Source organism: Fusarium oxysporum, chromosome 1, assembly GCF_000149955.1.
Source record: "Fusarium oxysporum f. sp. lycopersici 4287 chromosome 1, whole genome shotgun sequence".
NCBI lineage: Eukaryota > Fungi > Ascomycota > Sordariomycetes > Hypocreales > Nectriaceae > Fusarium > Fusarium oxysporum.
Genome location: NC_030986.1, coordinates 4,229,123 through 4,254,766, shown reverse-complemented (window position 1 = coordinate 4,254,766; position 25,644 = coordinate 4,229,123). Strand labels below are relative to the sequence as shown.

Sequence of the window (25,644 nt, the reverse complement as noted above, 5' to 3'; positions counted from 1 at the left end):
GTATTGAATGGTTTGACATGAAGGTATCAAGAAGCTTACATTAGTGGATTTAAGAATAAAGCGTTGTTTGCCACAAGATAAAAGCCTTCTTATTCACCTCATATTGCGTACATGCCATAAAGGTGAGAGATTCAACTGAAGGAATGACAAAAGATTTTACATAGAGATTTTATGTGCAAGTAATCTGTTATTCATATTTATGATGTAGCTCCTTTAGGCACGAATCACCAACCAATACTCCATTCATCATTTAACGCCGGTCCATTTCATGCAATCATCCATATCATCAAACCGTTTAACCAGCAAACATACTGGTAAGCTCCCAGTCGCCACTAGCAAGTTGCCTCCAGGAGCTCGAGCACGTAGCTTGAACGGTCTGCATGCCAAAGTTGCCATCTCCTTGGTCAAGTTGGCGGAAGAGGGTGACCTTGTAGCCAATGGCAGCAGCCATGAGACCAATCTCGACGGGCTGGGGGTCGTGCATCTTGTAGGCGAGCCACTCCTCACAGTGCTTGATCTCTTCCTCTAGAGAGGGATCAGAGTCAGCGGTTCGGGGGACAGGGTCGCCGAAGAGGAAGCGGTTCGACATGACGGCGTCCTTGGCGATGTACTTGAGGGCAGTCTTGGGCTTGTCGCAGAGGGCACGCCAGAGAAGAGTCTCCATCTCCTTGACGGCGGAGAGGTTACGGCCCTTGATGGTCTTGAGGTTCTCCTCATCTGATTCCTCATCTGCGTCGTGCTCCTTTTGCTTGCCACCACCGTTGAAGAAGTCGGAGCCTTCGATGCCGGATACAATGCTACCGTTTTGTTGGCGCGGGGTAAGTTCCATGCCTCTCTGGCTGGAGGGACCACCGAATTTGCTTTCTTCAGCGTTAAGCCCGTGAGGCGAGCGATCGTTGGTGAGACCAAGCATAGTCGGCATGATGGCGGTTGTCTGTGTTGAAGAGATATGTACTAGTTTGAAGATCCGATCTGCTTTTAGATGCAAGAGGGACAATGCAGGGCAGAATGAAAATGGGGAATGCAAGACATAAAATACAGAAAAACAGAAGCAGAAATACCAAGTTTCATGTATTTTCCATGCTTGCGAGTTCCAAATCCTGATTGCTGGCTATCCCGGCAGCCAGAGTGACGTCAACCTTGGATGCATCATGCTCATGCCTGCAGCAAAAAGTTGGATAAGATTATGACGGAGATCGACACTAATCGAACATGTTTTACGGTACAGACTAAGAGTTTCATTGGATGAGATGACTCCCCATAATGGATCATCCATGGAGCGTTCCTGATGCTCAAAAGTGTGCAGTTGCTAACAAATTCCCATCGATCTCGGGTCGGGGATTTACTGAACAATCCATAGCGCCCACTAACACTAACGACCGGTAGGTAACCTTAGCAGATCTCAACGGTTGTGGCGGTGCTACAACTGTGGCTGATTTCACACACCAGCCACCTATCAACCACCCACCCCCACTACCCGCAAGTGATGATTTCCGTCAAGCCAACATGGGTCCACCAAAATTTCTGAATGCAATTCTCAGTTGCTAGCACTTTTCTTCACATTGGATCTCCAGCCCAAGCTCGCTGCTCAACCACGCGTTATAGCGCATACCCTTCAAAATGGATATCCTCAAGGTTCTATCGCGTGGGACCAAAAAGACACAAAAGAACAGCCAAAACTCCAGCAATGCTCAGCAGAAGCTTCCCTCGGCTGGTACATCCACGAACCCTCAGCTCTACCATGATCAGGTCCGCGGCCAGAAGCGAAAGCGAACAAAGAATGAGCCCGAACCCGAAGCTCACGACGAGCTCCCCGAAGTTGACTTCTTTGCCCCCAAGCCAGAGCCTGTAGCCAAGGCAGCTGTTGAGACAGAGGAGCCCGTTCAAGTACCGAAACCTACACGGCCGTCTCGATTGTTGAGTGAGGACGAGTGTCGCCAGCTGCTACGATCGCATCGATTGAAGATTACTCTCCTCTCCAAGTCAGAGGATCAGTCTAAGGTCAAGAAGAGCAAGAAAAAGAAGAAGGCGGCTGTTGAAGTGAAGAAGGATGGAAAGAAGCAGCTCTTCCCACAGCCTTTAGACTCTTTTAGCGAGCTGCGCAATGCCTACGGTCTCTCAAACAAAGTCGCCGATAACCTTGTATTCCAGGGATACCGAGTTCCTACTGAAGTTCAGATGGGTAGTCTTCCTCTTCTCGTACACCCCCAGGCTGCCCTGAAAGACGAAGATGGACTCGAAGCAGGAGTCGATTTCCTCGCAATCGCTCCCACAGGAAGCGGAAAGACCATCAGTTTCTTAATTCCCGCTATCAACAACATTTTGCGCAGGCGCTCGCAGCAAAGCCTCCGCGATATTCACGAACTCGAGGCGATTATTGTTGCACCAACCCGCGAATTGGTGCACCAAATCGTTAGCGAAGGACAGAAGCTTGCTCAAGGAACAGGTCTGAAGGTCGTTTCGATGAAGAAGCACACACAACTTTCAGCCGAGCAAGTGGATATGGCAGAAGATGGCTCAGAAGATGAAGAGGACAAAGAGTCGGATTCTGAGGATGAAGATGAAAACAAGGCAGACGACAAGCCCAAGCAAATCACAAAGGCTGATATTTTGGTCACCACACCCTTTCTCTTACTAAAGTTTCTCACCTCAGGACCTCCCAGCACACAAAAGGTTCTGCCTACTGTAAGAGACTTGATATTGGATGAGGCGGATGTTTTACTTGACCCTCTTTTCCGAGATGCCATGATGTCTGACTGGACAGCATGCACAAACCCCGACCTGAGGGTGTCATTTTGGTCTGCTACGATGGGCTCAAACATTGAGTCCATGGTTACAGAGAAGTTGACTTCAAGAGCACAGTCGCTGGGTATCACACCGAAGCCCTTTGTGCGACTAGTCGTCGGTCTCAAGGATACTGCTGTTCCAAACATTGCCCACAAGCTTATCTACACCGCGACTGAGCAGGGCAAACTACTAGCATTGCGCCAGCTGCTGCACCCTACGGCTGCTGATGATTCGGGTCCTCCTCTGCGACCCCCCTTCTTGGTCTTTACGCAAACAATTGACCGAGCGACTGCTCTGCACGAGGAACTACAATATGACATTCCTCTCGAGGCTGGTGGTGCAGCGAGAATTGCAGCCCTTCACAGTGGTCTCACAGACTCTGCTCGATCTTCCATCATGCGCAAGTTCCGTGCTGGAGACATCTGGGTTCTGATCACAACAGATGTGTTGGCACGAGGTGTAGACTTTGCCGGTGTCAACGGTGTTGTCAACTACGATGTCCCCGGTTCCAGCGCCGGCTACGTCCACCGCGCAGGACGGACAGGCCGAGCAGGTCGCGAAGGTGGCGTGGCAGTCACATTCTACACCAAGGAGGACATTCCCTTCGTCAAGATGGTCGCCAATGTTATCGCTGCAAGCGAGAAGCAGGCTGGCAAAACAGGAGATGAGGCTGGGGTGCAAAAGTGGCTCCTGGATGCTCTCCCTAATGTCGGCAAGGCAGACCGCAAGAAGCTCAAGGAGCGAGGTGTGGAAGCGCGGCGAAGTGGAAATAAGGCCAAGATCACGTCCAAGAGTGGCTATGAGAGACGAAAGGAGAATAACCGCCGCGGTGCTATTGAGGGTAGCAAGAAGAGGAAATTACAAGCAAATGAGGACAGTGGTGATGATGGTGAATGGGGTGGTTTTGATGACTAGGGACATCACTATGGTCTGGAAAAGTTTGCATATAACGTTATGGAAAAGCATGGCCGTTTGAGGATATAGAGCGATGGAACCTGAAGATCTGAAGATCCTAAAAGCAGAAAAGCTTGGACTTGCGAGTCGAGTTTGAAGGCTAGTTTTACTTACAGCTAGTTCCGCATCAGGCATAAAATGTCTCAAAATAATGTGATATAGAGAAGAATTCTCATGGAACTCCCGCCTTTTTCATGAATGTGTTGACGGAACCGTGAAATCTCATGATTGAAAAGGACCGAAATATTCAACATAGCGCATTGACTTGCTGAGTATTGATGAGTTGTTAGCATAGTCGTGGCTTAACTGAGGCCATACAGATCTACCGAGACACGATTCAACAGCGAATACTTGACAGCTAGGGCTCAAACTAATGTCTTCTTCTTTAACAAACAACTGCATCTGAACAGTTTGTGACTAACTCGACAATTGTATCAAAAAAAAAAAAAAAAAAAAAAAAAAAAAAAAAAAAAAACTGACTGTCTGACTGACTGACTGACGTCTTTCAGCATTGTTCAGGTGAAATAGTGATAGACTCATCTCCACTATTTAAATGCGACATTACCTATAATCGGCCATATTTGAGGGGGCTAGAAATCTACTAAAAGAGCACCTCGAGTTAAGCAGCACGTGGACATTCCAGAGACCGACTTTTCCTTTAACAAAGGCATTCTCATCATCTTCATTGTTCCTGGTGACGATTACGAGTCAAATAAATTAGGGGACACGCCAAGAAAAGCCAAGATCAGACAAGCGTTGGCCTTTCTTGGTGTTGCAGGGGAACTGACCACACCCACTTTCTACTGCCAGCCTTTTTTGTTTCGATTAATGTTGATCGTTTGTTAGTTGATGCTGGCCACGTTATAGCAGCTGTGACTTGGTTGTGTGATATTCATTGATATTCATGAGGCCATCACTTGTATCACACAGACCTGTTGGCACCCACAACCTTATGCGAGAGAATCACACTGAGTAAAGACAACAAGTATTATCTGAGAAATGCAATTTTATATGGCGTCTCGGCGTCTAATCAAGCATCTTGGCCCCCAGCCTAAAACAAGAGACCGGCCCAAAGCCAAGACCGCTGCGCCATCATCCACACGCCAACGCGTGGCTCTTTGTGATGCCCTCAACTTCCCAAAGCAGCATGGCCAGGCCGTTCCCTTTATTAACCACTCTCAATAAGTCATCTGACGCCTGTAATTGGCCAAGACTCTAGAGTCCCCTCGTAGCCTGAAACAAATACACCACCAACCTATCTTGGCCATCTTTGTACTGCGCTATGAGCTACGCTTGCTAGGCTTGGTTGTGCCAGGAACAGAATTGAGATCTGCTGCCCAGACTTGGGGGAGACGCTGGGCTCTTTTACCCCTTTGAGTCCTGCAGAAGTGTAGTAGTTGTGTTATTTGGATCCTCTTTAATATCGCCCATCTCCCCACTGAAGGACGGAAATCCTCCTCATCCTTCGAGTTCCCCCCAGAGGTTGGTACTGAAACATATCAGTCGTTCATTGTCGGCATTTCTTGCTTTTTGAACTATACACTCTTTTGTCTTTACTTCTAGTCACTCCTTAAAATCTGCTGGAATCTCTGTTGTCTTTTGAGTCCACTCTTTGAAGACATTCACCGAAACACTCCTTGCAATTGCCTATATCGACGATCTCAACGACTCGAGAATAGGTCTCGAAATATCTATAGTCAATCAGGCTGAATAGATTAGAGACTTGAAACCATGAAGGTCACTAATCTTTCCATTCTGGCTTACACGGGCCTCACCACAGCCCTCACACAGCAATGCTCTGGCAGCGCCGTCAACGAAGGCGGAAACTGGTTCTGTGGTGTTATTGATCAGATTCTCTATGAGGGATTCTCCAGCAGTGGAAGCTTCAAGGCTGTTACAAAGATGGGAGATGATGGATCTTGTGATCAGGAGCCCTTTTCTTACGACGGTGCTCTTGGACCTCTGAGTGAGGATGTAAGTTGACCGTCACTCAACTATTCCACATTATAAACTAACAAAATATAGCTGTCTGTCCACATTCGGGGCCCCTTCAACCTCAAGGAATTCGCAGTCTACAACCTCGGTTCCAGCGAGAAGAAGCGTGACTCTGCTCCCTCTCCTCACCTCCACGGCCATCGTCATTTCCACGAACAGCGCAAGAAGAAGCGTGGGGACTGGGTCACTGCCACCATCGACGGACAAGTCGTATCCTGGGAGAACACTTATAACGGAAGCCCTGCTACCCAGGCTGCTCCCGTTGATATCCCTGCTGCCCCTACCGACGCTGTGAACGTCGTCGATGAGAAGAAGCCCATGAAGCTAAAGGCTGACCCCTTGCCTGGACTGGACAAGATCAAGAGCAAGGTTGAAAATGTCAAAGGCAAGGTGGACCAGGTCAAGAGCAAGGCGACCTCAAAGGCAAAGGAGTACACTGCTACTCCTGGTGGACACTGGAAGCGCACTGCTTACTACAACGCTCAGCGACGTGTTGCTGATAATGTTATCTTCATGGGTAACTATGGTGGTGAGGGCTCCGGAGTCTTTGACAAGTAAGTTACTGTCACTCTTCAATGTGCCTTTATACTGACTGAGTATAGCACTTGGGGTAACTCTCTCTCTTACCTCAACGCCAACGGAAACGGTGGCTCCTCTTCTCCCAAGATCCTGAAGGACGTCTTCATCCCTTCCAACAAAGAATTCTCCATCTTCAGCTCTGAGAAGTGTGACGAGAGCTGCGGTTACTCTCGTGTCCCTGATGTTGCCTACAGTATGCTACCTCCCCCTCAACCCAGATATAACACTCACTAACCCCCTTACAGAGGGATTCTCCGGCTCAAACAAGATCTTCCTCTTCAACTTCAAGATGCCCTTCGATGGCAACACCGGCTTCAACGGCGACATGCCCGCCCTCTGGGCTCTCAACGGCCGCATTCCCAGAACTGGCCAATACAGCGGATGCAGCTGCTGGAAGACAGGCTGTGGTGAGGTCGACATCTACGAGGTCCTTGCTACTGGCGATGATAAGTGCAAGAGCACATTCCACTTGACAAACGGCGCTGGAAGCTCTGATTACTTCAAGCGACCTGCCGACAAGTACATCAAGGTTGCTGTTGTGTTCTGTGAGCGTACGTCGAGCGTCGCTATCAAGCAGTTGGATGATACCTTTGACTTTGGATCATCTCTGAGCGATGAGACTGTGAGGAACTGGATTAAGACCATGTCTACCCCTAAGAAGGGAAGCAGCCTGTTCCAGCTGTCTATTTCTGTGTAAGGGTGAGACCTGAGTTGGATCTGTTCGCTGTTGGTTTGATTTGAATATTTGATACCTATTCTTTTGTACATATATATTAAGATACCAGTTGAGAATTGTTCCATAACTGACCCACCATAAACTCACTTGTGTTGTCATCTTATCATTCTTGCAAAGTCTAGATAGTCTGCATGAATGCGATATATCGTCTATTGTTCTATACAGCTTTCTAGCGTATAGCCATTGTTACAATATTATACAGTTCCATCATTCATACATCATCGCAATGATTAGAGTCTACTAATAGTACAAACCCTCCAGAGTTGGTCTATGAGCTCTTGGGGCTCGCCTGCTTATCTTCTTCAGAGCTTGTCTTGTTCTCCTCTGCTGCTGAAAGCCCAACAACATTTCTTATCGTACCAAAGCTTAGACAGTCGCTGATGCGGTTGGCACCAGAAAACAGCATGACCATACGCTCAACACCACATCCCCAGCCGCCAGTAGGGGGCAGGCCATAGTCGAGAGCCTTGACATAACTTTGATCGAGGGGAGCAGCGTCGCCGTCCTCGTCTTCAAAAGGCTCATCCAGAGCTTCCTCAACAGTTGCTTCGCCTTCAGACGCCTCATTATGTTCAATGGCAATGCTACCGTCATCCTTGTTGACGAGGTTTCGGTGGTCGAGCAGCTTACGCTTCTGCTCTTCGGGGTCGTTTTCCTCTTCGTACATGTTTGCCAATTCACGGCCACCAATGAAGAGTTCTGCGCGGGCAGATACTAACTGATAAGTTTGTGGACAAAGGAAGCTCTTCGCAAGAGGCGACATGCAGGCGGGATGGTTCATGATAAGGATAGGCTCCGTGAATGACATAGGTTCCAGGTAAACGGCAGCCAGACGATCAAGCAGCTTGGCCAGCGAGGTAGGCACCTCACCTGGCACCTTGATACCAGCAAGCTTTAGGATAGCCAGGAGTTCTGGTAGAGCATCTGGAGATGAGAGCTTGGGCAGACGAAGCCCAAGGGCTTCTTGGAGTGCGGGAACGAACTCGACCCGCTTAAAAGGTCGCACAAACTGTTTCATGTCGATGGAAGGCAGAGATGTGAGTTGGGTAGAGATGAGATCCTGGGAGTGTTGGGCAAGACTGCAGAGAATCTCCTCGGTCTGGTTGATCAAGTCCTCCAGGTTACTATAGGCGCTGTAGAACTCACACATGGTAAACTCCGGATTGTGTGTCGCGTCAACACCCTCGTTACGGAACGAAGGTCCAATCTCAAAGACCTTGTCGACGCCTCCAATAACGAGGCGCTTGAGCCATAACTCGGGGGCAATGCGTAAGGCGAGATCTTTATCCTTGAACTCCGTGGCTCTCGTAACAAAAGGGCGGGCCACTGCACCGCCAGCGTTTTCAGCGAGAATCGGTGTCTGGAACTCGAGGAACTTTCTTGAGTGAAAGTATTCACGCATGTGCTTGGTGATCTCGGCGCGCAGTCGGAGGACATCAATTGCTTGTCGGTTCACCAACATATCAACATGACGTTCTTGCATTCTGGTTTTGGGATCGGTGAGTTTCTCTGGGATCTGCTCCATGGTAGGAGACAGAAGTTCAGGCAAAGTCTTGGCCTCCATGGTGAGTTCGCCGGCTTTAGTACGAACCGGTATACCAACGACAGCTGCCAGGCTGTAAGCATCTGGGATACAACAGGATAAACATTAGGGATCCTACATATGTGGTCGCCCACTTCTATTAAATTTCTCAACATTCCGAACTTCAAACTCCTTGCCTCCTCTTCTACCATGCACTTTGACCGGTTGAGCATGACCTGTAGACGCTCAAATTCATTCACGATGTCGAGAAAGATAAGATTCTTTCCGACGACGCGCTTGGATCGAACCCGGCCACAAACGCTGATGTACTTGGAATCGTCAAGGGCATCTCGAAAAGCTTCATGAAACTCAGGCACCGTCTTACGCTCTGCATGATGGATGAGGCGAGGGTGTGTCTCTTCGAATAGAGGATCCTCGCTCTCTTTCTCCGCCAAGAGCTCAGTTCGGCGCTGTTGCTTGAAAGACGAGTATCCCTCCAGGCCATCTTGGCTCCTAGCAGCCGAAGTAGCTAGGGACCTCCCATATGCCACGCTTTGTGAACCCCATAGTGTCCCTAAGGAATTGCCACAGCTGAGCGCATGTGAGCAACGAGCACTTGTGGTTTGGGAGATCGACTGTATTAAAGGCCGGCTGGCCTGTCGCAAGTACCGTGCAGACATCATGGCTTCTATCAATTAGGTTAGCAATGCTTCAATAACTCATTGTTGAGACATCAAAGAAATGTGTTGCACTAGAGTCAGAAATTGGCAGTTTAAATCAACCACAGCAAGCCGTGTCAATCGCAGCGGTTCTGAAGCGAGTATGCGAATTCATCATTTAGGCAAAGGGAAGAGAAATAATTGAGGGGAATATGCGTACTTACAATCATGATGGTAACATGGAACTCTCGCTCCATGTATGAAGAAAAAAGAGAAGCGATTTGGAGCCGATCTGCGAAAATTTAAAGAGAGCCGGTTCGCCGAAAATAATCCGGCTACCTTTGGTGGAGCCATGACCGCCACACCGCAGCCTCGACAATGTGTGGCGTATGCTCCCTTACCAACCACTCAAGGCTGAAATTTGTTCCAACGCGAACATCCATCAATCACTTGGTCTGGCGCAACTCCACCAATTCCGCGATACTTTGCGCCGGATCGTTCAATCCACCTCCACTATCTCCGACTAGCAAATATCATTCATAAAGCATCAATCATGGCTCAACAGCCCCTTCCCACGTCTATGCAGCCCACTGACATCTATGGAGGAGGTACGCGCAGCTCTAGCTCCCCATGTCGCGTCAGCCCGCCAAAGATCTCCACTAACGTATGTTTATATAGATGAGGTTTCTGCCCTCGTTCTCGATCCTGGATACTGCTACACTCGAGCTGGCTTCGCTGGTGAAGATGTTCCCAAATCTATCCTCCCATCGTTTTACGGCCACACAACCGGCGACAACCCTAAAGACCTGTTTGGCGATGAGTGCCTCATCCCTCGCCCCGACTTCGAAGTCCGCAACTACATGAATAAGGATAGTGTGGTGGAGGATTGGGATGTTGCTGCTCGAATTTGGGAGAACATGCTTGTTAAGCGCTTGCAACCCGAACGACAAACACCTCCCTCGAAGAACGGTCTAAACGACGACCCCAAGGCAGAAGGCCAGGACGGAGAGGGCGATGTGGCTATGGACGACGCCGAGGCTGCCGAATCTGCCGAGAAGCCCTTGGGCGAAAATCCCCTCTTGATTACAGAGGCTCCCTGGAATACACCCAAGGCTCGTGAGAAGGCTATTGAGATCATCATGGAGAACTGGGGATGCCCTGCCTTCTGGCTGAGTCGCACTCCGGTGTTGGCAGCATTCGCCGCTGGCAAGGCTACCTCACTAGTTATTGACGTGGGCGGTGCCAACACCTCGGTCACAGCTATTCACGACGGCATGGTGCTGAAGCGATCTATCCAGAAGTCTCCTGTTGGTGGTATCTGGCTCTCTTCTCAGATTCGAAATCTCTTTGAAGCATCAGAGCCCAAGGTCGAGCTGACACCCACCTTCATGATCGAGAATAAGACACCTGTCGACGCCCTGGCACCTCCTTCAGTCCGACTACGACACTTCCCCTTTCAGATCAACGATTCATTCCGCGCATATGAGGAAGAGCGTGTGTTGACGGAATTCAAGGAGTCAGTAGTAGAAGTCTGGCGAGGCCCCGGTCGTTACAGTGTTTCCGGCAATGAGGATTATGTTAAGACGCAACCCGGCCGGGTATTCGAAATGCCTGACGGTTATAACCAGATGTGGCGCGAGCAGCGATTCCGAGTGACAGAGGGCATGTTTGACGAGACTGTCGGATATCATGGCTCCGACTCTGAGCAACTCACCAAGGCGCAAACCATCCCCGAGCTCATCCGCTCTGCTTTGAACGCAGTTGACGTCGATCTTCGAGGCAACCTCCTGGCTAACGTCGTCGTAACTGGTAGCACCAGTCTGATCAACGGATTCAACGACCGTCTGAACAACGAGTTGATGGCGATGTACCCTGGACTCAAGATCAAGATTCACGCGGCAGGTCTCACGAGTGAGCGACGCTTCGGTGCCTGGATCGGCGGTAGCATTCTCGCTAGTTTGGGCACTTTCCACCAGATGTGGATTTCGCGAAAGGAGTATGAGGAGAATGGACCTAATGTGGTTGAGAAGCGATGCAAGTAAAAGGCCAGGCTCTAGGTGCTTTGGCTTCTGGCGTAACGGAGTTGGGGAAGAGATGTACTTACAATCTGAAATCAGAAGGGCCTGGCAAGGCAAAAGTTCATTCTAGATGGTTAGGGTAAGAATAAGCTGTGCAATCAACTGCTGTAGTGAATTGTTTGTCGAAAAGAGTGAATGTCTATCTCTTATGTACTACACACTATTAAACATTTATTTGCTCTCTTCTTTTGCCTCAAGCTCCCTCTCAGCTCTCCGTTTCTGAGCCCATGTTCCAATTTCTGCCCATATACGTTCTTTTTCAGCTGGCGATAACGTAGCAGCAAGACCACTTGTGCTGCTCGACACAAACACTTTAGATCCCTCCCATTCGCCCTCGATCACACCCATGTTCTCCGATTCGTCCTGCCAGCCATACTTGAAGGCCTTTCCAACAGGTTTGCCATGTCTTACGCGCCAAATACTCTCCCAGATACTCTTACCCACCACGCATACAGACTCGGGACGATACTTGCGACACTTTTCGTGAAGAATTTCAACCCCCTCGTCCATCTCCTGCTTGCTAAGCTCAGAGCCATTGCGACTGGGTCGGGCGACAATGTTGGTGAATCCCATGGAGTACAGTTCAGGGAGTTGCCGATCTTCGGTTGGACTGCAGAGACGTGGTGTAAGGCCGCTTGAGTAGAGGAGTTTCCAAAACAGGTTGGAGGGATGAGCATATGCATGGCCTGTTCGTGCTGTCTGTATACCAGGGTTCAGACCGATGAAGAGAACGAGAAGATTCGAGGCGATGGCATCTGGCAGGCCATTGAGATGTGCGTATGTTGAGGGAGGCGCGTATCCAGAAGCCTGACGTGCTCTCTTTTTCTTTGGTTTAATCTCTTTCTCTATGTCTTCAGCATCTCGCTCTTTGGTCCGCTTCGTTTTGGCGGCTGAAGCGGATGAGGCTGAGGTCGAAGTGATAGGAGTTGTGAATCTCGGGGATCTTCGTATAGGGGAAGTCTGGCCATTTGAAGATTCGTTTGATTTGAATATGAAGTCACTCATTTGAAGACGTCCCTTGAAGGTTGCTGGCTGAGGAGGCGAGCTTGAGATGTCCTGCTCCTCTTTGACACCATCGTCACCTACAGGGTCTTGAATAGTGGCCTCTTGGGCAGCTTTGCTTCTCGTCATTGTGACTAGGTAGTCTGTTGGTGTAAGTGGGAGTATGGGACAGTCTGGCGGTTTTTGCCAGCCGGGGAATAATGAGACGGGTCAAAGAATTCTGATTGAATGGCAGATATGTATTTAAATACTCCTCGGAGATCAATACATCATATTTATGAATATATCACTTGATAACTTTAGGCAACTGTTCTACAAGATAATGTGGTGGAACAGCGTGAAGACTGTTCTGGCTCATTCGCCACAGGCAGCCAGATCTGAAAGGTCTCTAGAGGGAGAAACGGAGCTTTGGGTCCGACAATAAATTAGGGGTCTAATAACTGGTTCCAGCTAAAAGTCCGCCCTCAAGAGTCTACATGAATATGTTCTTAAATGAAAACACCTTGATGACATTGCATATTTTCCTCATACTCACCAAATGAATCTTCGCTATCCTTGGATGTTGGGCATCATTACATCTCCTTCAAAGTATTACTGGTAGGCAAAATAGTGCACGGATTTTATCGTAACCAAGATGACCCAGGACCTGGCCCAGAGTGCTATTTTCAGCACCTGAGATCCAATATCAGCCGCCACAGCCACACAAAACAGCCCTGCCAGTTCGTGTCTGAGCTATGGGCGTCAATGTCATGGTGGGGGTTATGAGACAAGACAGACAAGTTGACGATTACGAACCCTGCAGGTCCCTGACGAAAATCTGGATCATTTTTCCTTTTCGTGAACATCGCGGATCCCGTGGTAGTCTCGACAAATACGACATCAGCCATTACAATCGTTATTAATCTGTTCTTTGAGTTTCCAGATCTTGAATATAAACTCTGACTGTACAAGTCGCTGAGCTTACGTACGCATCAGTTATCATAAAATCCAATAGGAGGTGGCAGCGTAACAGCATGGGCGCTATAGCGCTCTCAGCAAAGCCGCTGCATCAGCACCAACTTGCAAGCATGAGGCAGGATCGATGGGGTCCCTCAGCCGCCGATTCCCCCACTCTAATTGGCGGTCCAACCTCAATTGGACCTTGAGTAGGCGGGGCAGCTGAGGGGCATCAGCGTTGGTTGGCGTTGGCGGCGTGGGAGGAGCTTCAAGCATTGTACCTTACTTACGGTGAGGTAAACGGTGTTACAAGTAAGGTAAGAGCGTAGCAACCAGGTAAGCTAAGAGGCGTCTTAGTTGCTAGGGAAGTTGAGGTAAGACCGAAGACGTCAGGGACAACGGGAAAAATAAAGGAAAGTTGCGGGCTGCTGTGTAAGGGTCTTTCCGAGATCGACTTCCTGCAATTCGTATTTAGATCTCAACTCTTCCCACACCCGTAGTTCCTAGCTCATTCCTCTTTTCTTTCTTCTTCAATTCCAGCCTTTTAATACTCCGTCCCTGTGAAGTTTCTAGACATTCGTCTTCAAGCTTCTAATCGCTCTCACCGCAACTTTCCCAAACCTCACATACACTTACATCACAATGGAGGCCATCAAGCAAGCTCTTCACCTTGGCAAGTCCAATGATGCCCCTGCTGAGCCTAGCCCCGAGGCTCTCAACGAGCTCAAGGAGAAGTACACAAAGGCCGGCCAAGAGCAAGTCTTCACCTTCTACGACTCTCTCTCATCGGCCGAGCGAGGAACTCTGTACCAGCAGCTTTCTGGCTTCGACCCCGCCCACATCAACGAGATCACACACCGCGCCTTGAACCCTCCCAAGACCAGCGATGAGCCCGATCGCCTCGAGCCTCTCCCCGAATCTGCTACCGCTAGCATTCTCGACTCCAGTGCCGATGATATCTCCAAGTGGTACGACTCCGGTCTTGACCTCATCTCCAAGGGTCAGGTCGCTGTTGTCCTCATGGCTGGCGGCCAGGGTACTCGTCTTGGTAGCTCTGCCCCCAAGGGCTGCTACGACATTGGCCTGCCTTCCCACAAATCTCTCTTCCAACTTCAGGGTGAGCGAATTGTCAAGGTCCAGGAGCTCGCCGCCAAGAAGTCTGCTGGCTCCAGCCCTGTTGTTCCCTGGTATGTCATGACCAGTGGTCCTACCCGTGGCCCTACCGAGAAGTTCTTCCAGGAGAACAACTACTTTGGCCTGAGCCAGGACAACGTCAAGATCTTCGAGCAGGGTGTTCTGCCCTGCATCTCCAATGATGGCAAGATCCTTCTCGAGACAAAGGGCAAGGTTGCTGTTGCCCCTGATGGAAACGGTGGTCTCTACAACGCTCTTGTCGTTTCCGGTGTTGTCGATGATATGCGAAAGCGCGGTATTCAGCACATCCACGCCTACTGCGTTGACAACTGCCTTGTGAGGGTCGCCGATCCCGTCTTCATTGGTTTCTCTGCCGCCCTTAACGTCGACATTGCTACCAAGGTTGTCCGTAAGCGTAACGCTACTGAGTCCGTCGGTCTGATTCTCTCCAAGAACGGCAAGCCCGATGTTGTTGAGTACTCCGAGATCGACAAGGCCACTGCTGAGGAGCTTGACCCTAAGCAGTCTGATCTCCTTCGATTCCGTGCTGCCAACATCGTCAACCACTACTACTCTTTCAGCTTCCTCGACTCTATTCCTCAGTGGGCTCACAAGCTCCCCCACCACATCGCCCGCAAGAAGATCCCCTCTGCTGATCTTCAGAGTGGCGAGACCGTAAAGCCCGAGAAGCCAAATGGCATCAAGCTGGAGCAGTTCGTCTTTGATGTCTTCCCCTTCCTGACCCTGGACAAGTTTGCCTCGCTCGAGGTCAAGCGTGAGGACGAGTTCTCTCCCCTCAAGAACGCTCCTGGCACTGGCGAGGATGACCCCGATACCAGCAAGGCCGATATCATGACCCAGGGCAAGCGCTGGGTCGAGGCTGCTGGTGCCATTGTCGTTGGTGACAAGGCCGACGTCGGTGTTGAGGTGTCCCCCCTCATCAGCTACGTAAGTAAAATCCCATGATATTCATGAAGCACATGATGCTAACATTTCTCAGGGCGGTGAGGGTCTGGAGAAACTCAAGGGTACCGAGATTACACCCCCTACTCTCCTATGGCGAGAGTAAGAAGAAAATAAATGATACCATTACCAGCCAGGATGACATAACGATGCTGTTGTCCTAGGTTTGGCAGCTAAAAGTTGTTTGGAAGATCTTGTGTAGTTTATGAAATGCATTGATCACAAGTAATGATAAAGATCAAAATGACTCTGGTTTGGAACTTTCTGTATATCATGCAAACGTGAAGTGGATTAGATTGAAAGTCTCGACTGCTCCTGCTCTTTATGTAGATATCTATATCCCGTCTAAAATGGCGCAAGTCTATGTGTTTTATGATTTTTAGGTGTCTATGTCTATTTCTTTTTTAGTTGAGGTTGGGTCGGTCGTCAGCTCGCTGGTCATCCTCATGGTCAGCGAGGAACTTCTCGGCCTCGAGAGCAGCCATGCATCCGGTACCGGCGCTGGTAATGGCCTGTCGGTATCGCTTGTCCTGGACGTCACCAGCGGCAAAGACACCCTCGACGTTGGTGTATGTGGTACCAGGGACGGTCTTGATGTAGCCATCCTCGTCCATGTCAACCTGGCCCTTTACAAGGGTAGTGGCGGGGTCGTGACCGATGGCGTAGAAGAGACCGTTGGCCTCGTGGACCTCCTCCTGTCCGGTTTTGTTGTTCTTGACAACGAGGTGGCTCATGAGGCCATCCTCACCACCTCGGATCTCAGTGGCGCCGCTGTTGAACTTGACGGTGACCTTGGGGTGGTTGAGGAGACGGTTGGCCATGGTTCGGCTGGCACGGAGGACATCGCGACGGACGAGGACGGTAACGTGGCTGGCGTACTTGGTGAGGAAAGTAGCCTCCTCAGCGGCAGAATCACCACCGCCGATAACGAAGAGAGGCTTGTTGCGGAAGATGGGGACGGCCCCATCGCAGACAGCGCAGGCGGAGACACCGTTCTGCCAGTACTTGTCCTCGCCAGGGAGGTTAAGACGGCGGGCCGAGGCGCCGGTGGCGATGATAACGGAGTCGGCGGTGTGTGTCTCCTCGGGGGAGAACTCGGTGCTGTACTTGAAGGGGCGGGAGGAGAGATCGAGGGTGGTGACGGTGTCGGTGACAATTTCTGTGCCGAAGCGCTCGGACTGGGCTCGCATGTTGTCCTAGATGTTGTGTTAGTTACTGAGAGTTACCGAGGAAGAAGCAAAGGCTTACCATCAACTCGCCGCCCATGATACCCTTGGGGAAACCGGGGAAGTTCTCAACCTCGGTGGTAGTGGTCAATTGACCACCAGCAGCAATGCCATTGGCCATGAAACCCTCATAAAGAACGGCTATGCGGTGTCAGTTTGGATCTTCAGATCCTGTAAGACAAGTGTAACTTACGCTTCAACTCAGCTCGCGCCAAGTAGACAGCAGCTGTGTGGGCAGCAGGCCCTGAGCCGATAACTAATAATTCCCGTCAGACCTGTAAATTTTGGAGGAGGGGTTCATGATGGAGGGGCAATAAGCACGAGGGCATGGGCAAGCACATACTGACAACCTTGCTATGCATCTTTCTAACACCAAAATCTACAGCCGGTTTTCTCGTAGTTTTATGGAAAGTAGTCGCCGCTGCCGCAATCGAAAGACCAGCGCTGGAACGGAGAGTAACGCGTTTAAACGTTGAGGAGAACAGTTTGGCGGTGTTGGAGGGGGGGATTATAGGTGAGAAAGAAAAGGTGGGCTGTCGCGATTCTTTTAATATGGATGGATCGAAGACGAAAAACGCCACTAGCAAAGTATGGACTGAGTCGCTACTGAGGTACGGTTGAGGGGCGGTAAAAAAAAAATAGAGCGGTTTCGGCGGATGAACCCTGAGAGAATAGCTTGGAAGAGGTAGAGAAACGTGGTGAATGTGGAGATTGATGCAATGCAAATGCAGACAGGAGATGGAATCAATTTTGACAATGGAGATGGAGAGGGAAGATGTGATTGGATAGAAGGATTTATAAGCCCGGCTAGTGGAGATGTCACTCGATGAGGCGCTCAGGACGGGCTTAGAAGGTGATGGATGACTTGATTTGACTTTTCCAATACCCTCTGTTTTGTCTTTATCAATCTTCAGATCTAACGGGCTATGACTAATCCGCCTATTACCGAATGTGGCAAGGATTTCGGATGTTTGCGAGATGAGGTGCCGACGGAGGTTTAATTGATTCCTCATGATAACCAGGGATAAGGCTCCGAACAATTAGCACTAGTAGACCGTAGATAGCTCGTAACTCGGTATCTGTAGCATATGACACAATTAGTTAATCTAGATATCTGCAATATACGCTCTATCGTCCCTCCTCGGCACCAACACTGCCGTCTCGCTTTCCAAACCTCGCTCCTAACGATCCAATATCTCTCTTGAAGAACTTGCCAAAGTTCCGCAAGTTCTCATTTATCGTGGCCTTCTCGAGTCCTGTTTGTGCTGCAGTGCTCGTGCTGCTCTGACTGATATCTCTCGCCGCACTTAGAAGCTTCTCACCTAATGATCCCGCTTCAAACCGTGGACTTACAGCCGCTGCGACTGATGGGTTCATCACTCCAAGAGGGACTGTGTTACCCAGGCTTGGGGTGGTCATGAGAGGTGTGAGCAATGGCGAGCTGGCTACCAATTTATCGTTGGGAGTGCTGTCGCGGTGAATGCCAAAGAGCTCTATCAGATGAGCATGGTCCGCTTTCCGAACACCCTTGAGATCGAGGATCTTCTTGAAGTTTGTATCTGACCGATCCGCAATATGAATCAAATACGCCTGTACCAACCCTTCCGGCGGTGATGGCCGAACTTGAAGTGTCTTGAGCAATGGGTCAAGTCTGTTCATGCAATGCTGAACTCTGCGCACAAAACTGGAAGGGGGGGTTTCATGCCCAGAGAACGATGCATGATGGATAGGCAACTTCTCAAGGGCTTTGGTGAGAACATACTTGTCAAGTAACATCTACAAATCCACTTGTTAGCATACAACATGACTCAAACGAACAACCCAGATAGCATACCTGCTCGGCACCAACTTCGGATATCGGTCGGCATTGGATAATGCTAGTAATGTACCCCGTCGCCAAATGCTCCACCAAATTATCACAGAAGGCTCTGGCATATTGTTGCTTCGAGATAATAGCCAATATCTCGGCGGCCTTTCCATCGGCATGTTTTACCAGCTCTCCCACGTATGAACTCTGGTCACCAACGCTCTCCATTGTGCTCCAATTGGTATTCTTCATCTCCCGCCAGACGCCTTCACAGTCAAGCTCGACCGCGCGAACCAGAGCCAGAACTGAAGCACTCGCTACACCAAGAAAGGCATCCGATTGTGAAGACAAGTCGACTTTAGAAACAAGCTCACTATCAATGCGTTTCTTGATGCTTTCCTCCAGCTGATTAGTGTTAATGTGCCAAAAGTCTGCTGTATTCAACACAAGCACCACATCCTGTAGGGGTGGCCCTTGAGGTCCACCGGACTGTAATATGTGTAGCAAGACCTGCTGAGCATACTCATCGAGGTACTTGGCCAGTATCTTGGCTAGATCAAGAAGACGCTCGCTCGTAGAAAGCTTCGCGCATTGTGACAGCGTGAGTTTGTAAAAGTGAAACAACTCAATCGCCGAGGCAATAACGGCTTGTGGTGAGAACTCATCATCAGGCGGTATGAGCGGTTGGCTGCGGTACTTGGGTATCATGGCTGCCAATTGTTTATCTTGCGACTCAACCCACAAACTCAAGTATGGTTCGAATGCGACTGAGATCAATCCGTGGAAACTATGCGCCTTTTCCTCAACAGAGCTGAGCGTATCGATGCTGGCTCTTGATGAAGTCGCGAATCGCTTCTCAAGGCTCTGCTCAAAGTCGAGTGTCTCTTGAAGGCAGCTCAACAATAGGTTGACATCGATCTTGTTGCCGTCTGTCCGTCGCATGCTTCGTTCCAGAATGCCCTTGAAATCATCTCGAGTACCGTCACAGAAAGCTGCCGCCAATGTCTCATTAGCCCTCCAGTGTGGAGGAAAGATCATAGCGTGTTCGTCATCGTGAGTCTTCATCATTCGTTTAAACCAGGCATATCGCCGCCCAATGTTGTCCAGACTTCCAGCTTCGTCGTTACCGCGGAACACCTGTCTGTATTCTCGAAGCTCTGTATTGACGTACCAATTCATGAGCCGAGCCTTGGCAGATTCTCCAAGAGCATCCATGACTAGGCATGCTTCAACGAGTGTGCCTCTTCGTGCACCGACTTCTCCTTTAGCAAATGCCATTTCAAAGTCTTCGCAGACCTGTTCAAGGAGTTCTCTTTGCAGCTCGGCCACACCTCTGCTCAGTGTCGCGATCTGCTCGATACTGCGATAGCTGTTGAAGTGTTTCATGAGCTGCAGAACAGCCTGCAAGAGCCCCGCGCACTCCCTATACTGGCGCGTCTTGGCCAAGCCCCTGAGCTGCTCATAAGCCGTTGTCAGCATCTGCAGCCTCTTGAGGGCCGTCATGCTCAGCGTGAGGTTCTTCTTCGTTCCATCGAGTCTCTTTATGTCGGCCGTCATCGACGTGATGTTCTGTTCGGTCTCGATCGCCCTCGAGCGCACCGTCTCGATCTTTCGAAATAGCTGTGCTAGCTCAGCTTGCGCCGACTGCATGCGCTCGAGACTCGAGTCGGATCCATAAGCCTGGTTCGTCTCGAGGGTGGCTATGTCGTTCGAAAGCGCATTTTGGTGGTTCTGTAGTGATTTGGAGACTTCGCTTATAGACGATATGGCGGATGGGTGCGAGAAGAGAAGATTGAGGTGGTCTATAGCATCGTAGTCGACTGTCCAGAAGCGTTGGGATTAGTCGCAAAGGGATAGTAGCCTCCAGCTTCAACATCAACTTACCAGCGTCAAGAGCTGAAGCCTCTGGGTAGGTCCCATTCATTATGAAAGAGGCTCGGTCATTCAGAGTCTAGAATATTCCAACATCAAACAGAATTTGCTACTCGATGTGAGCATGAGGAAGCTCCTTGCACGTGTCAAGAGCCATGATGGCTAAAAGCGGGCCACCCCCGGATAAGCTGCCACGATGTATTGTGGCTGAACTTCCCCTGAGCCTCCAACTTAAACACTATTATTCTATAGCATAGCAATCACATAATGATGATCGGATATCCATGACTTATAATGGTTGAGATGCGATTGCCAATGCTGTGAATAACCGTCAGGCTATATATGATTTACTATCCACTGCTGCCAAATGCTAATGCCAAATACGCTACTCCGCTTTACACATAACCTCAATGCTGCTACACATAAATGTATATCACAATAATATACACTCTCTACTCATCTGCAGGCCTGTCACTTTCCATACTCTCCTTCTCTTTTGACGCAGGCTCCTTGCTTTTCTTTTTCATCGAGAATCGCCATGTTCCCATGCCCATGCGACCCTCTTTAGGGGCCTCCTTCGATTTGAAACTCCCCTGACCCAACGACGGGCTGCTAGTCACGCTTTCGTAACTGCGGCCAAGCTGAGACAGATCTTCCCCGATTTCGTCTGCATCGCCAATGCTGGAACGATGCTCTGCTGACATATTCTTCTCGGAGAACGTGCTGCTGCCAGGTCCCTTCTTGAAAAGGACGGAATCCTTACTCAGCCTAGAAGACAAGGTACTGAACTTGCTAGAACTTCCTTTCCTAAACAATTTCTTGACAACACTACTGTCAGCATCCTTGTGGCTCGCGGCGTTGTTGTCGGTGGTAGAATTCGAGGCTGTCATGCCTAGATCCAAAGACTCATGAGATTCTGATATCGAGTTTTGTGTGTGAACAGAATACGTGTCGCGAGACATCCGCGAATCTGAAGGTGAATCATCAAGGTTTGGAGGCACTTCAATGGTCGGGGTCAGAACTTCCTTGGACTTTCCACGTTTCTCCTTCTCCTTGCCCTTCGACTTATCCTTATCAGGACTTGCATCCCTCTCTCTACGGGTAAAGAAGGGTGTCCTGAAGGTCGGTGCCGCTGGGTTGAGATGTCGACTCATGGATGCACGGTGGCTTGGGGGGCGAGATCCGATGACACCGACCTGGCTAGGTGATGTTTGGGGGTCGAGGAGATCGTCATCGTCAAGGATCTCATCATTGGCTGTCGCAAGGGTTGTTTCAAGCACAGTTGGTACTGCACCGAGCGAAGGTCGGCGAGACGGGTTCCTAGAGGACCAGCGTCCTTCGTTCGGGGACCAAACTCCCTTCGTTCCCAGCATAGAGAAATCCCCGGGAATGTTCCAGATAGAGCCGCTGTCCGTCGAAGGTCGAGGGAGATCAATGGATGTGATCGACGCGGGCCGCGAGTGTGGCAAGTCATTGTCACCTGTAAGAGCTCCAGCACTACTGGCAAAGGGGTTGAGTCTCTTGGCAGAGAATGGCCTAGACGTAGGCGCCATGCTTGATCTGTTAGATTCACCTCCAGAGTGCCTGTTCATCCAAGAGAAGCTTATCCTGCGTTTGTTACCCGGCATATCGTGATCATCGGTGCTTCGGGGAAACGATTGGCTCTGTCCTGCTTTGAGGCTGCCAATCGCGGGTCCTTCCACATCTGCCGGCTTCGGACCCCTGTTACGTTGAAAGTTAGATAAGAGGTTGGACAGCCTGTGACTTGAAGCGAGAGGTGCTTGTTGAGGGGAAGAGTTGATGTTCAAGGAATGAGAGTCCACGTCGTTGTACTGGGGGAAGGGCAAGTTATGTGATGAGCCGTGAGGACTAGAAAACATGTTCAGAGAGCGTCCATCGGAAGACAGTGGTGACTGTGGGTTATCTTCCTCGGCAGCAGTAACAGAGTCTGGCAAGAATTGGCTAGGCAGATGCTCTTCAGCATCCTCAAATGTCTCGTCAAAGATACCTGAAGGAAGAAGAGCATGGGCTGTAGGGCTGAGTGGTCCCGCGTTCGCCCTGAAGTCGGCTTCTGACTGGTGATCATCGGCGTTGTCGGCTGCATTGTGGTCCATGAATAATATTTGACTGAATCCAGCCCGACTAAAGCCAGTTGAGAATGAGTCTTCGGGAGGGCCGAATTGGTTGGGCGGAGGTGACAAGTTGATGTGGGAAAGAGAGTTGATATTTCCGCTTTCGAGAGCATCTTGGGAGGCAGCAGGCTCAAACTCCATGGCAGTGGGGTCTGGTTGGCTGCTGTAGTAAAGCGCCAACTGATGCTGCTCTTCCTTGAGAAAGCGTATCTGCTGATCAAGGTTATGAAGCTTCTTGGTTTCGGCGACGAGCTGATTGTGCAGTTCCTTTCTCCTGGCATCCCATTCTCTTCGCACGATCAAGTCATTCTCCTTCCACTGTTCATCATCGCCACCCGGAAGTTGCTCTCGAGCAGCCTTGAGGTCTTGGAGCTGTTTTCCCTTCTCCTTCAGCTCGGCCTCTAGCTCAGCACATTTCTCCTGCAGCTCTGCATTAGAGTCGTCAAGTTCCTGGCCGTCTTTATCCCGCTTAGCTTCCAGCTCTTTCTTCTGCGCTTCGAATCCTTCCCTCTCTTTCTTCATCCTCTCCATCTCATTCTCGAGCTTTGAAGCAGTATCTCGAATCTTGGACTTCTTATTTTCCTTGTCCTTCAACTGCTGCTCTTTTCTCGCGCGATCCTTCTCCGCTGTGCGCATTTGCTCCATGGTAGTACGGACGCTGGCCTTGAGCTGAGCGGTCTGCTCCTCCTTCTCTTTGAGCGCCTGTCTCTTGGCATCTTTCTCTTGCTTAAGCTCTTCCTCTTGTTGCTGTAGTTCAGCCTCTTCCTTGGCATACTGAGCCAAAGTCTCGTCGACTTCCTTCCGAGTGGATTCAAATCGGCGATTCAGTTCGTCCAGCGATAGCTCCGGGCCATCCACAGGTGGAAGCTTGATTTGAGGTTGGTCCATGCTGGCAACGGACGGGGAGTGTCGTCGATTGACTGTATTTCGTCGCTGACTTGGACCGGTAGCGCTAACGTCAGAGGTGGACGCGTTGTTGCCATCAAGCACAGGGGCCGCCTCGACAGACGGAACTGGAGGCTTCTTTTGCGAGTCGGAATCGTCATCTTCATCGCCATTTTTCGGATGAGAGTGGTCGTTATTAGGAAAGCTGGTAGGTACACGTGAGTTACCTAACTGAGGTCTGCCATCTTTTCCGAATGTTCGAAGTCGTAAAACTTGACTTCCGGCCTGGAAGTTATTCGGGCCGACAGCAACGACCCTGATATTGTAAAAGTGATCTGGCTTCAGTCCTGTGACAGTGATCGCGACTTCGTTTCCCGGTGATTCGCCAACTATATGGACCGTGTCAGTCAGTTTTTGATATTTTCCCCAACCGAAGGTTCCGAGATAGATCTCGACAGTAAGACCGACCATGAACGCCATTGACTTGGATAGTGTATTTTTGTACCGGCCGATTACTGGTTGGGCGAGTCCAGCTCAGAGTAGCAGCATCGGATCGAATGCCAGCGAGGGAAACATCGGGAGGTTCAGGCACGTCGACCCCGAGGATATTGATCAGGTCAGGAACGGGTTTCCATAACGTCTGCCACGAGCGATGCAGTAGCCTGTAATGAGAGAGAATCAGTGGTCAGCGCAGTCCGAGCAAAGGGGTATCGCTGTTTTCTAATTATTGACTAGGGGCGAGACAGAGGACGTTGACTCACCAAACGACAGCACCAAGTGTCAAGACCATCTTGGAGTGATGGATCAAAAGAACATGGATGCGGAAATCCAGCAATGCTTCGACCGTGGCGGGGGATAGGTACTCGATCAGACGACGAGGATCAAAGAAGACGGTGAAACTGCTGCACAGCAAGAGGTAGAGCAGGGCCTTCTGGTAGCTGGCGCGAGGGCTATAGATCCACCAGAAGCCAAGTACGCTGAGGATGAGAGTGGTCAAGACGGGCAACTCCCATGACATGTTCTCAGCGGTCTCGATCTTGGTGGAAGATGTTGGTGTCCTTCTCTGCCAGACCACCGAGAAGAGTCCAAGTCCAAGTCCAGGTCCAGGGCCGATTCCAATACCTAATCCAAGCTCAGGGTGTCGTGTGGGAGGGGAGGATCCTTGAGGCAGATGCCGATGCCAACAGTGGGTGAAAAAAAGGCGGGCATGGGTAAGGATGGTCTTGGTCTTGGACCTTAACTAGAGAGACAGCGTGGTCATGGGCAAGGGTGGAGATTTCAGCGGCCCTCTTGGGCTCTGGCCTCCTTCTCTGGTGTTAGTGTTGTCTCGTTACTTATGGTTGCAGCGTGCAAATTCTCAGCCACAGCGCTGTCCTGTTGTTTCTTGCGGAGGTACAGTGTCTTCGTCGTCCAATGGCACAGTGCCTTGCGTGTCGCCTGGTCCTTAAAGCGTTGATAAATGTGCGCCATGTTACCCTGCTTGGCGATCTTTCATGCAAGATACGACGGTTATCACTGTTTTCATTACACTGTATTTGGATAACGTTTGCCACAAGTTTGTCGCAGTTTTTCAAGCAATGCTATAGTATGAATCCGCTGTTTATACGTTAACTTCCAACAGAGTTGTCTATTATCGATTGCAACCAATTCTTACCGACCTATATTCATAATTTAGTATTACTATTCACGTAAAACTGCTGGAATGCACTCACGAACATGGCGCGCTACTAGCTAGCGTGCGTAAGCGAATTCACAGTCCCTTGTAAACGTCACTGGTGATGTTTGCGGCGGATTGGAAGATTCACGCTCACGGAAGACATGACATGGCTGAGTTTTTCCCAACGGCTCGGGTCTTAATAATGTGGTCCCGTCTGCATGGCATCATCATTTACCATTGTGAACAAGGCCTATTTAGGGTTTCTGCCGTTTTACACCTTGCGGATGAGGGCGTCAGGTGCACGATAGGCGAGTTCCTTACCATTGTTAGCCCTCAAGAGTACACAATGTCTGCATATACGCGGCATTGGACTCGATATTATAGGCTTAGGAAGTACGTTTGTCTATTGGTCAATAATCTGCCTCTAATCATGGATGCTCTCACTGGATTCACACGCATAAAAACTTTCTCACCCTTCTCTCATGGTTAAACGGTAAGTCTTCACCGACATCATCATTATCAGCTTGGGAGCTTTGCAATTGCCGGTTGTCGCCTCATCTTCAGCTTTCAAGGCTTTTTCTAGTGCCCGTGTCTTCTCCGAAAAGGCATGAGCCTTTCTCCGAGGCTTTACTCAACCTGGAGTTGTAATCCCTGCCTAATGCCAGCGCACCGATACTATCGACTCTGAACTCGGGATGTTAGCGTTCTTCAAGCATGTGA

General features: G+C 50.0%; 11 protein-coding genes across 14 annotated transcripts; 4 read left to right on the top strand and 7 right to left on the bottom strand.

Annotated features, from left to right (window-relative positions):
- Window positions 1–33: 33 nt before the first annotated feature.
- On the bottom strand, window positions 34–1,204 carry FOXG_00838 (uncharacterized protein). The gene has a single exon (XM_018377443.1). The coding sequence runs from the start codon at window positions 920–922 to the stop codon at window positions 296–298; it is 627 nt and encodes a 208-aa protein (XP_018233167.1). The 5' UTR covers window positions 923–1,204; the 3' UTR covers window positions 34–295.
- A 141-nt stretch (window positions 1,205–1,345) lies between these two features.
- On the top strand, window positions 1,346–3,929 carry FOXG_00837 (ATP-dependent RNA helicase ROK1). Its single transcript, XM_018377442.1, has one exon. It carries the CDS (start codon window positions 1,621–1,623, stop codon window positions 3,700–3,702), a length of 2,082 nt encoding a protein of 693 aa, XP_018233166.1. The 5' UTR covers window positions 1,346–1,620; the 3' UTR covers window positions 3,703–3,929.
- A 1,062-nt stretch (window positions 3,930–4,991) lies between these two features.
- FOXG_00836 (uncharacterized protein) lies at window positions 4,992–7,261 on the top strand. The gene is made up of 4 exons (XM_018377441.1): window positions 4,992–5,715; window positions 5,767–6,290; window positions 6,339–6,508; window positions 6,561–7,261. Exons 1-4 carry the CDS (start codon window positions 5,473–5,475, stop codon window positions 7,010–7,012), a joined length of 1,389 nt encoding a protein of 462 aa, XP_018233165.1. The 5' UTR covers window positions 4,992–5,472; the 3' UTR covers window positions 7,013–7,261.
- Window positions 6,674–9,524, bottom strand: FOXG_00835 (lysyl-tRNA synthetase, class II). Its single transcript, XM_018377440.1, has 3 exons — window positions 9,457–9,524; window positions 8,713–9,261; window positions 6,674–8,659 (listed from the first exon to the last, which is right to left on the bottom strand). Exons 2-3 carry the CDS (start codon window positions 9,254–9,256, stop codon window positions 7,320–7,322), a joined length of 1,884 nt encoding a protein of 627 aa, XP_018233164.1. The 5' UTR covers window positions 9,257–9,261; window positions 9,457–9,524; the 3' UTR covers window positions 6,674–7,319.
- A 73-nt stretch (window positions 9,525–9,597) lies between these two features.
- FOXG_00834 (actin-like protein 4) lies at window positions 9,598–13,166 on the top strand. The gene is made up of 2 exons (XM_018377439.1): window positions 9,598–9,840; window positions 9,911–13,166. Exons 1-2 carry the CDS (start codon window positions 9,786–9,788, stop codon window positions 11,272–11,274), a joined length of 1,419 nt encoding a protein of 472 aa, XP_018233162.1. The 5' UTR covers window positions 9,598–9,785; the 3' UTR covers window positions 11,275–13,166.
- On the bottom strand, window positions 11,401–12,751 carry FOXG_00833 (TDG/mug DNA glycosylase). The gene has a single exon (XM_018377438.1). The coding sequence runs from the start codon at window positions 12,439–12,441 to the stop codon at window positions 11,482–11,484; it is 960 nt and encodes a 319-aa protein (XP_018233163.1). The 5' UTR covers window positions 12,442–12,751; the 3' UTR covers window positions 11,401–11,481.
- A 116-nt stretch (window positions 13,167–13,282) lies between the features above and the next one.
- FOXG_00832 (UDP-N-acetylglucosamine pyrophosphorylase) lies at window positions 13,283–16,010 on the top strand. Its single transcript, XM_018377437.1, has 2 exons — window positions 13,283–15,330; window positions 15,383–16,010. Exons 1-2 carry the CDS (start codon window positions 13,891–13,893, stop codon window positions 15,449–15,451), a joined length of 1,509 nt encoding a protein of 502 aa, XP_018233161.1. The 5' UTR covers window positions 13,283–13,890; the 3' UTR covers window positions 15,452–16,010.
- FOXG_00831 (thioredoxin reductase (NADPH)) lies at window positions 15,526–17,584 on the bottom strand (the record flags this gene model as incomplete). Its single annotated transcript, XM_018377436.1, has 4 exons — window positions 15,526–16,541; window positions 16,594–16,712; window positions 16,765–16,827; window positions 16,915–17,584. The coding sequence occupies 4 exons, from the start codon at window positions 17,582–17,584 to the stop codon at window positions 15,750–15,752; spliced, it is 1,644 nt and encodes a 547-aa protein (XP_018233160.1). The 3' UTR covers window positions 15,526–15,749.
- Window positions 17,585–17,590: 6 nt separating this feature from the next.
- On the bottom strand, window positions 17,591–20,420 carry FOXG_00830 (uncharacterized protein). Of its 3 annotated transcripts, XM_018377433.1 has the most exons (3): window positions 20,263–20,420; window positions 18,406–20,198; window positions 17,591–18,347 (listed from the first exon to the last, which is right to left on the bottom strand). In XM_018377433.1, the coding sequence occupies exons 1-3, from the start codon at window positions 20,300–20,302 to the stop codon at window positions 17,700–17,702; spliced, it is 2,481 nt and encodes an 826-aa protein (XP_018233157.1). In that variant the 5' UTR covers window positions 20,303–20,420; the 3' UTR covers window positions 17,591–17,699. The 3 variants fall into 3 exon arrangements, with proteins under 3 accessions (XP_018233157.1, XP_018233158.1, XP_018233159.1); XM_018377434.1 differs by having other exon boundaries at window positions 18,406–20,420; XM_018377435.1 differs by having other exon boundaries at window positions 17,704–20,198.
- Window positions 20,421–20,535: 115 nt separating this feature from the next.
- Window positions 20,536–24,494, bottom strand: FOXG_00829 (uncharacterized protein). 2 transcript variants are annotated; one of them, XM_018377431.1, is made up of 3 exons: window positions 24,029–24,494; window positions 23,736–23,929; window positions 20,536–23,656 (listed from the first exon to the last, which is right to left on the bottom strand). In XM_018377431.1, exons 1-3 carry the CDS (start codon window positions 24,283–24,285, stop codon window positions 20,703–20,705), a joined length of 3,405 nt encoding a protein of 1,134 aa, XP_018233155.1. In that variant the 5' UTR covers window positions 24,286–24,494; the 3' UTR covers window positions 20,536–20,702. The 2 variants fall into 2 exon arrangements, with proteins under 2 accessions (XP_018233155.1, XP_018233156.1); XM_018377432.1 differs by having other exon boundaries at window positions 20,555–23,929; window positions 24,029–24,493.
- A 51-nt stretch (window positions 24,495–24,545) lies between these two features.
- Window positions 24,546–24,737, bottom strand: FOXG_17959 (uncharacterized protein; the record flags this gene model as incomplete). The annotated part of the gene is made up of 1 exon (XM_018397982.1): window positions 24,546–24,737. One exon carries the CDS (start codon window positions 24,735–24,737, stop codon window positions 24,546–24,548), a length of 192 nt encoding a protein of 63 aa, XP_018233154.1.
- Window positions 24,738–25,644: the final 907 nt, after the last annotated feature.